This window comes from Gigantopelta aegis, chromosome 9 (assembly GCF_016097555.1).
Source record: "Gigantopelta aegis isolate Gae_Host chromosome 9, Gae_host_genome, whole genome shotgun sequence".
Lineage (NCBI taxonomy): Eukaryota > Metazoa > Mollusca > Gastropoda > Neomphalida > Peltospiridae > Gigantopelta > Gigantopelta aegis.
The window spans coordinates 40,552,822-40,564,928 of NC_054707.1; the positions used below are offsets into that span (position 1 = coordinate 40,552,822).

Below are 12,107 nucleotides of genomic sequence, written 5' to 3' on the forward strand. Positions count from 1 at the left end.
AAGAAGTACCGAAGAACATAATCATATTTGTGTTCGAGAAAGAAGTACTGAGGAACATAATCATGTTTACAATAAAGAAAGATGTACTGAGGAACATAATCATGTTTACAATAGAGAAAGAAGTACTTAGGAACATAATCATGTTTGTAACAGAGAAAGAAGTACTGAGGAATATAATCATGTTTATAATAGAGAAAGAATTACTTTGGAACATAATCATGTTTGTAACAGAGAAAGAAGTACCGAAGAACATAATCATATTTGTGTTCGAGAAAGAAGTACTGAGGAACATAATCATGTTTACAATAGAGAAAGATGTACTGAGGAACATAATCATGTTTACAATAGAGAAAGAAGTACTTTGGAACATAATCATATTTGTGTTCGAGAAAGAAGTACTGAGGAACATAATCATGTTTATAATAGAGAAAGAAGTACTGAGGAACATAATCATGTTTGTGTTCGAGAAAGAAGTACTGCGTAACATAATCATGTTTATAATAGAGAAAGATGTACTGAGGTGTTTGCATTAAGTAAAGGAATACCCAGCTTGATTCTGTTTAAGGAACACGAAGGAACGTACTTATATTTTCATTTGCGGTTCTGTTTGTTTTAGAGAAAGATATCAGAAACACATTATATATGTTCGTATGAAAGAAAGGATCACAAGGAACGTTGGTGCTTATTTTAGCACACGCATAATATATTTGAGTATATATATATATATATATTACAAGGCAAAACCCATCGTTGTACCCAGTATTTAAATCTATTTTATAAAAAGAGAAATAGCAATAAAATGACGTAGTAGAGGAACTATAATAAAGATTCAAAGTATTTATTTGTAAGAAATAAAAAACGAACACTACTTATCCGTAACTGTACACAACGTACTTATATTTGCATTTGTGTAAAATGTATATACATCTGTATTTGAGTAAATTGTACTTACATTTGTATTTGAGTAAAATGTACATACACCGGTATTTGAGTAAATTGTACTTACATTTGCATTTGAGTAAAATGTACATACATCTGTATTTGAGTAAATTGTATTTACATTTGCATTTGAGTAAAATGTACATGCATCTGTATTTGAGTAAATTGTACTTACATTTACATTCGAGTGAGCCACGTTGTTTTTGAACTCCGTTATTTTCGTGTACATCGCACTGTCCTTGGTTACCAGGCCGCGTTCCAGTTGGCGCTGTTTCGAGGGGCCGAGGGGCTCCTTGGCAACACTAAACTGAAAACCATTTTTCTGAAAACAAAAATAAGATGAAATATTGATTATATTTAGATGTTGAATATCAATTCAGTGGATTATTAACAACAGGAGCAAAAATAAAAAAATAAAAAAAATAAAAAAAATAACTAATAAAATATTTTAAAACAAATGTATCAATTCATTGGGGTTTCTCTGTAATGTATGTAATGTATGTATGTATGTATGTATGTATGTATGTATGTATGTATGTATGTATGTATGTATGTATGTAATGTATGTATGTATGTAATGTATGTATGTAATGTGTGTATGTGTATCTGTGTATTTATGTCCATGTGTATATATATGCATTTAGCTTGTGAGTGTATATATGTATGTGTATGTCATATGTATATGTGTATCTAATTTTAAAAGTTTTAAAATATGAACTTACGTCTGATCCTGCGGCGACGTTGTTTCTGATGTAGTTGTTAGGATGCGTGATCCAGAAGGTGGCAATTGAACTGAAAATGTAAATGGTGAGACAAGACGTATTGGGCCGAGTTTATCAAAGAATAAAGTTAAAGTTTGTTTTGTTTTGCAATTTGATTTATTAATCATCGGCTGTTGAATGTGAAACATTTGGTAATGCTGACATGTAGTCATATGGGAAGACCCTTTACATTTCTGTTATTAGCAGCACTTTCCTAAAGACAGGATAGCACATACCAGCGCCTTAGGAGAACGCATGTAAATAATTAAATACATAAATACCGCGTAATTAAAAAAAAAAATTTAAAAATTGTTTTTTTTATATATATATAACTGATGATACAGACTACTGTAGAAATGATATACCATCATGGCAAATGAATTAACGGATTAACGGAACATTAAAAAGTGATTTATTTAATTTTTAACCATTCTTCTCCATGTCAAGAATTATTTAAGTCTTTATATATATATATATATATATATATATATATATATATATATTTATATATATAAAATTAAGTAATTAAATAAGTCATGTTTACTCGCAGAACGGTTTGGCGACGTCACTGCACATGTCCTTGCTCATGTCAGACGGGATGTGGGTGCCGTGCTCGGTGCCGATGCCGAGGTTGCCGTCGAGGATGTTACGCTGCTCCGCGCTGTCTTCCAGGAAGAAGCCGTGACCTTTGTGTTTGTAACAGACGTTGTCACTCACCTGTCGTAGCGCAGAAAATAAACACCACAAAAGCGTTAATACAATAATCGAAAATTGAATTGAAATGTGCATAACGAAGTCCTAGGAAGATAATCAATATAGATATACATCTAACAAAATGATCTTATTGTAATAGCAGTAAATCTTCTTTTCATAAAAAACGGATGTAATTTGGCAATTTGTACTGCTAACTTAGAGCTATCCTTCATAGATTTTGTTTTGTTTAAGTGTCCGCTTTAAAACGTATTTAAAATATGTTAATATAAAAAAAATATATATATATATATTCAAGGCTATCTGCCCTTCAATTTTACCCCCGCTTGGAGACTGATTTTTGCTGGGATTCTATGAACGAATCCAACCAGTGCACCACAACTGGTCAAATGCCGTGGTATATGCTTGCCTGTTTGTGGGAAAGTGCATATAAAAGATCCCGTGTTGTATTATGAAAAATGTAGCGGATTTACTTTGTTAACTACGTGTCAGAATTACCAAATGTTTGACATCCAGTAGCCGATGATTAATTAATCAATGTGCTCTAGTGGTGTCGTTAAGCAAAACAAACTGTGTATTGACACTGGTGTGTCAGATATCATTATCTGTTGTAAGTATGAACACTGACGTGTGCTTTACTGCTTTCTAGAGAACTACAAGATGGCGGCTAACCAACCTGTCAGACTCCTTGGATCCATCAATTTTTTAAATTAGCAAATCAAAATACACCTATATACCAAATTCCAATCTCTTATATGGTTCGGAAGCCGAAATATGAGCAATTGATATTTTGTCATGGCGGCCACATTTAAATTCAAGATGGCGGCTAACCAGCCTTTGAGATTCTCGGATCCATCAATTTTTTAATTTAGTAGACCAAAATATCCCTATATACGAAATTTAACTTTCTGCCAGAAGTGAACATCTTTTTGACATATCTGTCTCATTTATTTGTGTGAAATAACATTATTATGAAATAAACGTGAAAGTTCAAGTGTGTCTACCTCTAATCCGTCTGTCCCGTGGATGGTGACACACCTGGCCTGGGAGTGGTGGATGCTGTTGCTCCTCACCCAGGCGCCATCAACGTCATCACACATGTGGAAGTGAATTGGGTAACTCCCTGAAATAAATAGAGGATATTTCATGTCTTTTGTCAAATATGATTTATATCTCATTGAGAGAAGTTTGCAATCATATCTGACGAGTCGCGCTTGCGCGACGAGTATGATATGACTGCAAACTTCGCGAGATGAGATATAATTCATATTTGACCAAAAAAAACATGACATTTTCTATTTATTATATAACTTCTGGCAATTTACCTTTATTTTTAAAATGCCAGCAGCAAAATAGTTCCGGCTTTCTTACAGTTTCTACAGTGAAGATAACACATTTTAGAGTGAAATAGTGAAACTTTCACTCTAAAATGTGTTATCGTCACTGAGTGACTGATAACACTTTTATTTCACTGATATTTTAAGATATTTCACTGAATGTTATATAATAAATTGCATTCCATATCTTATAACAAGTTTATTTTCTTCTGAGGTATGACGAATGTCATAAGTGCAAGACGTTGTATAGGTACACAGTTCCAAAAGATTACCTATAAGCGTACGAGACAAGACATTTGGGAGGTAAATACAGCAATCTCCCAACTATGGATTTTATTTTAGAGGAGATCTTTTTGACATATACGTTGTATTTTTGGTAGATTTGTTCATTAAGATTATTAAAGATTCAGTATCATAGTTACAAGTGCCATATTTCTCCATTGTAAAATTTATTTTTGAAAAATAACTACAAATGTATCGATTCCTCACATACTCTTTGCATAAATAACTCGGGAATATTAAAACTGAATTGTGTTTGCACGCCGTATAAACAGATTAAATCATCAAACACAGCAAATTGAAATTTGATTTCTAACCTAGGAAAGCTTGTTGTCCCATATGATAAAATTCAACTTGTTCTATATGAGCAGCTTTGAATCCCCTCATCATCTGTAAAGAAGGTAAAAGAAAAACAATATGTTAAATAAATACATGTACATTCGTAACAGGAATACAAAAACCTAACACAAATTAATTCCCTAAACTCAAAGTATACAGTATTGAATGAGTAACTGATCAGTAAAGTAAACAATCAATGACTGCATGAATGAACGAACGAACGGACGAACGACTGACTGACTGCATGAATGAACGAACGAACGGACGAACGACTGACTGAATGAATGAATTTGTAAAAAAAGAACAGAAAACCCATAATAAAAAGTAGTTTTTTCCTAAGTGGGTCCAACAATATTGAAATGATGGTTCGAAGATATTACAAGTTTAAAGGTAGCATTAAGTCGAAGGCATAACACGTGAATTTAATGGTAAATAATGCAAAAGCAAAAAATATATAAACAAATAATTATAAAAATAGATTTAAAAAAAAAAAAAAAAAAAAAAAAAAAAAAAAACCAAAACAAAACAAAACAAAATCAAATAAATTCAGACATCAAGAAACAAAGGTAAAAGGAATGAAATTGTTTTATTATTATAAAATATTAATTGAATATCAACAGAAACGGAACATTCTTCAATAAAAACAAAACAATCCATAACAAATAATCTTACAACACAAACATAGAGCTTTACCTTGAAGTGTCCTCCAAATGTGTCGCTGTCAAAGAAGTCGCAGAGTTGCGCCTCTTTCTGGTTATTGCTGTAACACGTGTCCTCTAGAACTCCCTCAATCACAATGTCCCTGGTGAGCAGTGCCACCTCGGCCCTCTCGTCAACCCCGTGAGTTACCTCCCCGTAATGCATATACTTGAAGGGATCTGGCAAGAACACAAATCCCGTTTGGAAACGCCATACCAAGATATTGCATGTTACCCAGTAAACTCGACATATATCCATACGTTAAATCTAGGCGTTTAATGCCATGATCAGCACTCTCAACTGGAACCGCGTTTGCCCCTCCTTGTTGCTCTAATATACAGTAATGTTACACAGTCTAACCTATGAACAATATGAAAAAGCATGGGATCTTCTATACGCACTCTATGGCAAACACCACATAGCAGTTGTGGAGCAATGGTTGGAACAAGAGAAAAACAGGAATACAGGTGGCGTTGAACATAAAGCTAAAATGCTCTACCACTGTTCACCATTATACACGTGAAAAGTTGCATACATGTATATGTTTGTCTGTCAGGAAACATGTGACGGATGAATGGATGACAGTCATAACATAGCAACAGTTGTAACCATAGCAACAATATCAATAATAACAACGTGGAAAATGACGAAATTACCATTGTTTTGTGTCACACATTTTTACTGCCTCAGCCCCTCTCAATTACCCACTCCCCACCCACCACCCACCCCCACAAAAAAAAAAATAATAATAAATTAATAATAATAATAATAATAATAATAATAATAATAATAATAATAAAATTATACAATGGAATAATTCCTCGACTTTGCGACAACCTGGGCTTGCGAAATAGCAGCAGTCGAGTTAACGGCGTTTGGCTGTGTATACATAAAATTAATAAATACTTACGATCAAGCCTCTTTTCGTTGTTTGCACATTCTTTACAAGAAACGAGTTTAAATACTTCAGTCTGTCTCCACTCAAAATCGGTTGATGTCACAACGATTTCATCTCCTGTTGATAAATATTTTCGTTGTCAAATAATTTCAATCTATGGCTAATATTTAGATTAGTCAAAACCTCAAAGCAAAGAAATGTGATGAGTTTATTCCCTTAAAGTTAGGTGAGTACATATCTAAGTCATTCACAGACAGTTTGTCAACTACCACTACCCCCACCCACCGGTCTGTGTGGCCCACATAATCCTCTGACCTCCCCCACCTCCACCCCTCCCCCAAAAAAGACCACAAGGTAGTATAGCTGTAGGTCACCAAATTGTCATGGTCGTGGGTTTTAACGTGTTCACACAGCAAGCTGTTGTAGAGCACGCCTGTCATGGGCTCTGGTGTCGACTTCCGCCGGCGTCTCCAAAAAGGATGAACTATCATAACAAACAGTTTGTCAGCTACAGTTACCCCCCCCCCCCCCTCCCCAAGGATTAATTACCCTAAATAAAAGAGGACACACACAATGTGCATCTCCATCACCCACATCCACAGAACAGAAAAATAATTTTGGATAAAACCTCATCAGAGCAATAACGGCCACGCACTCCATATTATTATCGTTTTGTTTCCAAATATTAAATAATAAAATACACGCTACAACAACTCTTAATACCACACTTTTGCGCTTACCGTCTTTCCATGAGCTGACGTCATCCATGAGCTTAATCTTTGGATTAACGACTTCTTTGGTGAGGACCAAGATGTCCGTGCTGAAGCCATCTTGAATGACGAATCTGAGGGATGTCTCGGGAACATCCAGGAAGAGTTCGTCCGTCTGTTTCGTGTCTATGTCTTCCTTTGTGAGCGAAGAGTCGCCTGTTGCAATTACATCCAGTATTGCAGCGTTAAGAAGTTATTATTAAAACATGCAAGGATGTTTATATCAGGCTTATTTGGGTACGGCCCACCTCGTTCATAACAAGCCCCGTGCTTTAAAGATTTTAAGTCTACACTCAAAGTCTCCGGGCGTATACGACCTTAAAGTCTACACTCAAATGCTTCGCGTGTTTAAGACTTTAATGTTTAGACTAAAATGCCCCGTGTGAATAAGACTTTTAAAGTCTAGACTTAAATGATCCTTTTGTATAAGAACTTAAAGTCTAGACTCAAATGGTCCGTGTGTATAAGACTTTAAAGTCTCGACTCGAGCATTTAATAAAGTTTTGTTCATACAGTTAGCATATAGATACAGTGTGCACACATTGCTCAAATTATGAGACTGAAGTTTTTAAAGTTTTTGTAATTGCTACTCTGCTATGGAACTGTCCATTTCCAGATCTGCAATTTCTTGTCTACATATTTTTATATAATATATCTCATAAAACAAAATAATAATAAAAATTTCAAAAAGCCAAAGCCATTTATAGATAACGTCTACGCTATGCTTGAAAACTGTTTTAAATCCATCCAGCATTTTGTGGTTGTGAATATTTCAGTTGATAGGTATTTTATTTTATTTTAAAAATAAACATTGAAATATGGATGTAAAAATCAAGACATGAAGAAAAAGAAAAACATGGCTAAAACTTGAGTCGGAACACGTGCTATATACTGCCGAGTTACATTAAATAATTTAAGTATGAAGATGCAAAAGATGTGAATTAATAATTATAACAATGAAACACAACATTTCACCTGTTCTCGTTATAAATGCGTACGCTTCGTCTTTCAAAACCTGTCTCAGCAAACTGCTTCCAGTTTTCAAACCACCAACGGCTTCTACAGCCGTAAACACTTTCTCCCAGTCTCGTCCTGGATATGACTCTTTCCCCAAATTTCGATGAACGAAAACAGCAACTGTTTTGTTGACAGGAATGCCTGAAAACGAAAATATCATTAAACATGTGTCAGTAGATTTCTTTACATTCTACATTGTAACATACTGGATGTAGATAGTTGATCATCCCTTTCCATGACGTCGTGAAGGGGCTTGCATGTCTTAATGACCTAGATAGCTACCTATATGCCAACAACAGCTTCAGCTTCTGTTAGGGACACCAAAGCTGGATTGGTCGATGAGTAGAGTCTAGACTGATATGGACCAATCTAATTAAAAATAGCTCCACTGGTTAAGTACTATTACCTGTGGATCTAACAGCACCCCGTTGGAGCTCATGTCCAGTTGACCAATCAAAACCTTACTTGCAAAATCATGCCAGTGATTTGAAAAGAATTTGAAAACATTCGGGATTATGCCGAGGGTATACGAAATGATTCGGGTGAATTACGAAGTATGCCGGAAACTAATTTCAATATAACATTTTATATAAAATTCGTTTCAAGACGAAAAATAAAACCGTGATAGTATAGCCATAAAATCTGTTTATACTAGTATACAATCCAGAGTTTATTACTGCACTTTTCCCCCTGTTTTTTAATGTTGAAACAGAGCAACAAGTTCACCTATTGCATAAATAGTCTCGCCCGATATTTTTAGAATTTGTATGCTCCCGAATAACGCTATAAAAGGCGAAGTGTAATTAGTCGATATTTAAATTGTTACTTATATATGAAATGTCACCTGGACATGGGAGTCCACGCAATGCTGTTAGATCTGCTGGTAGACCAGTAGAGTTAATTTTAATCAGATTTGATATGGACCAAAGGTAGGATAGCGCTAACAGAGTGCTGAACTCAGAGGTAGTAAGAGATCTGGCGCAGTCTTACAGACGACAATACCATGCATCAACAGCAGTTATGATTCCACTTTCGGACAATAAAACAAATAGCTGACTATAAGCTGCATTGATGATCATCACAATTATTCTGTGATGAGGATATAATGCGAAGTATGGTAATGCTGATTATTAACGCCAAAATGGTACTGACAGTTATATTTTTGGGGCCGGTTTTAGAATAAGAAGCAAATGTTTGAATTTCCCCTTAACTAATGTACACATGCAATGGCTGCAATAAAGATTGCATTGCATTAGATTGCATTGCATTGCATTGCATTGCGTTGCGCTGCGCAGCATTGCGTTGCGTTGCGCTGCGTTGCGTTGCGTTGTGTTGTGTTGTATTGTATTGTCAGAAGTACAACAATAACGCACCTGTGAGAAAAGACTTGAAATTATTATACGCGTCGCTGGGTTTGCTGCTGGCGGTGTAGAAGACCTGGAAGTCGAACACAGAGCCGTCGAGGTTGAACACTAGCACGTGCAGGCCTTTCACGTACTCAGTTGAAAAGGCCTCCGTCTGCAAGATAGCAATGATAGATGCATAATAATAATAATGAACGAGTGGATTAATGAACTATTGTAATTCATACGGTGTTTGTTTTTTTGTGGGGGGTTTTTGGGGGGGGTTTACATCACTTTATGGTTGTTAACGAATGAAAGAATGAATTAATTAATTAATTAGCATTCCTTATGAATGAATGAATGAATATATGAGTGAATGAATGAATGAATAAATAAATAAAAGAATGAATGAATGAAAGAACGAACGAACAAATAAATGAATGCGTAGTCTATTGGGGGGGGGGATGGTTTTCTAGTTAAAAGGTTCTTGTTTGTTGTTGGGGTGGGATAGGGAGGTAATGTATGTATTTTATCAATGATCTTATTTATAGTAATCTCATAACTACATTTACATGGCATTTTAAATTACATTTAATTTCGTGATGTTGTATATTTTCTAACTGAAAAAAAAAGAAAGAAATGTTTTATTTAACGACGCACTCAACACATTTTATTTACGGTTATATGGCGTCAGACATATGGTTAAGGACCAAACAGATATTCAGAGAGGAAACCCGCTGTCGTCACTTCATGGGCTACTCTTTTCGATTAGCAGCAAGGGATCTTTTATATGCACCATCCCACAGACAGGGTAGTACATACCACGGCCTTTGATATACCAGTTGTGGTGCACTGGCTAGAACGAGAAATAGCCCAATGGGCCCATCGACGGGGATCGATCCAACGCCGACCGCGCATCGAGCGAGCGTCTTACTACTGGGCTACGTCCCGCCCCTATTTTGTAATTGAGGTGAGGCTTTAATAAACAGTTTGTATGTCCATCTGTCTGTCTGTTTGTCGGAAACATCTTACAAAGGCAGCAAATTCGGTACAGCCTCTTTAAATTATGAGGATAAATATGACCTTAATGCTAGGATTAGACTACCAACTACCAGCAGAAAGTTCGCCAACTGTTTTCTGTCACGACTTCTATGACTGTCCAGTTGTTAGTCTGAGCGCTCTTACAACTCGATTCTCGTCGTATAACCCATTACTTGTTAGTTAATCTGAACGCACCCGTCGTAAGTTAGGAGTTGGGGGAATTACAACGCAACCGTCGAGTTGGCCACGTTTCTACTGGCAGTTGGTAGTCTGACCCTAACATAAGACGTTTCAGTCTGGTATTAAGATCGCGTTACCTGGTGGTTGTAGAGGACTCCACACGTGGTTTTAGCGGCAGGCACAGTTTGAACGAGTCTAGTCCAAGACAGTTTGTTTCCTCCGTGAAATTCAACGGTTCCATTTTCGGCCACACCAATAAATTTTCTTCCATAACCTTCTACTTCAAGTGTGCTATTACTCAAACCTGAAATTAAAAACAAAATCGAAATGAAAACAGGGGAAAACAAAATTTAAAAAAATATATAATATAATATAATTATTATGACAACACCACAACATATGTTAATTATGGGCTATTATGGCACCGAAACGAAAAGCAATACAAGAACAAAAAGCAATATAAATCAAAAATACACTGATAGCCGAATTATATAAATGTGACTAATAGAGTAGAACAAATGTAAACGTTTAAAGAAAGACATACAAGACCTACCTACAAAATTGCCAGGGTCCGTGCTTATAAATTATGAAGTCTAGATTCCAGAACTAAACGTGTGTGCTTGCTCAGTTGGATATTTCTAACACTTAAGAAATTGTTCTTCGATTGTAGCAGCTCAGACTCCTTCCATCATCCACTGCAGGAAAGCGAAGGAGAGTACAATATCCTACCTGTCACCCTCAAGACAGACCTTGAGCGAATCTGTCTGACGAAGTGCCGGTACGGAGTTTACAGCCAAGTTCTCCTCATCCTAGAGATGGACAATACATCGGGTGATCAAGATGATTTTTGGGGAGGACTACCCCCACATCACCGGGAAGCTGACTACTCCGGACCTCCGGCGCTTCATCCCGCTACTGGGCGTGCGATATTTCTTGGCTTCGCCCCTTGTCTCCAGGTAAGGGCTTAGTCGAACTTTAAAACTTTCACCACCAGTTCTAAAACTTATGATTATTTTTAAATAGTCCGACGCACTTTAATCTGGCAGCCCGTCTAAATTGTTCAAATCACCTTAAACGTTTTTAGCTGAGCACTCAAAGTTTATCCAGACATGAGCAGAATGTTTATTCTCCGTTTTGGCTTTAGGTATTTGACCTTTTAATTTTTTTATTTCAAATGTATTTCAAATTTCGCCCATCTCAAACTTACCCACCTCTTCACGTCCTGGACTTAGTCACTGGTAAAGTTAGAGATTAAGCCCTTGATGGGCGTGCTCGAAAACTTCGGCTTATAGGAGCACGCCAAAAAGAGTTCAGGTTCAGGCCCAATCTTTAACAAAGTCTCTGGACCTTTTTAGTCTTATCTATATGTTGTTTTCATGGAGTAAACTGAGCCTGCGCTCAATGATAGATAAGATGTTAAAACAAATACCTGTTAGCACGATGTTCGCTTTCTTGGTGAATCTGCACTCGAGACTTTCACCTCCGATCTCAAAATTGCCCTTCACCAGGATGTAGCTGACCGTCAGCGTGAGGTCGTCAAAGTCACCCCAGATCAGAAAGCCTCCTTCTTCGATGGTGATCGAGTCAAGCGGGGACGGAGACACGTTCAGTAAGACTTTCATTCCAGAGGAGATGACCACCTGATCCCCCTCTTGAGGGACAGGCCCGCCCCACGTTTTCGAGTCGTCCCATGGTTGGAGTCCGACTTCGGCGTTCGGACATATCGTTATCGTAGCTGTCACGCGTTCTGTTGCGAATGCAAGTAAACACAGTACAATGCGTGCGCCCGTCAT

At 36.6% G+C, this 12,107-nt stretch overlaps 1 protein-coding gene across 1 annotated transcript; it reads right to left on the reverse strand.

Annotated features, from left to right (window-relative positions):
* Positions 1 to 529: 529 nt before the first annotated feature.
* Positions 530 to 12,107, reverse strand: LOC121381578 (protein DDB_G0287365-like). Its single transcript, XM_041510912.1, has 13 exons — positions 11,744 to 12,107; positions 10,452 to 10,618; positions 9,124 to 9,268; positions 7,709 to 7,891; positions 6,704 to 6,889; positions 5,976 to 6,080; positions 5,060 to 5,244; positions 4,345 to 4,417; positions 3,416 to 3,534; positions 2,245 to 2,417; positions 1,662 to 1,731; positions 1,115 to 1,261; positions 530 to 556 (listed from the first exon to the last, which is right to left on the reverse strand). The coding sequence occupies exons 1-13, from the start codon at positions 12,105 to 12,107 to the stop codon at positions 530 to 532; spliced, it is 1,944 nt and encodes a 647-aa protein (XP_041366846.1).

What these genes read in the sequence shown, in the direction of transcription:
- LOC121381578 (XM_041510912.1), bottom strand. Translation starts at nt 12,107, where the DNA reads ATGACGGGCGCACGCATTGTACTGTGTTTACTTGCATTCGCAACAGAA. An exon ending in TTTCAAGTCTTTTCTCACAG is followed by an intron (nt 7,892 to 9,123) that starts GTGCGTTATTGT and finishes TTTCGTTTTCAG; the next exon opens with GCATTCCTGTCAACAAAACA. An exon ending in GTCGCCAAACCGTTCTGCGA is followed by an intron (nt 1,732 to 2,244) that starts GTAAACATGACT and finishes TTACATTTTCAG; the next exon opens with TTCAATTGCCACCTTCTGGA.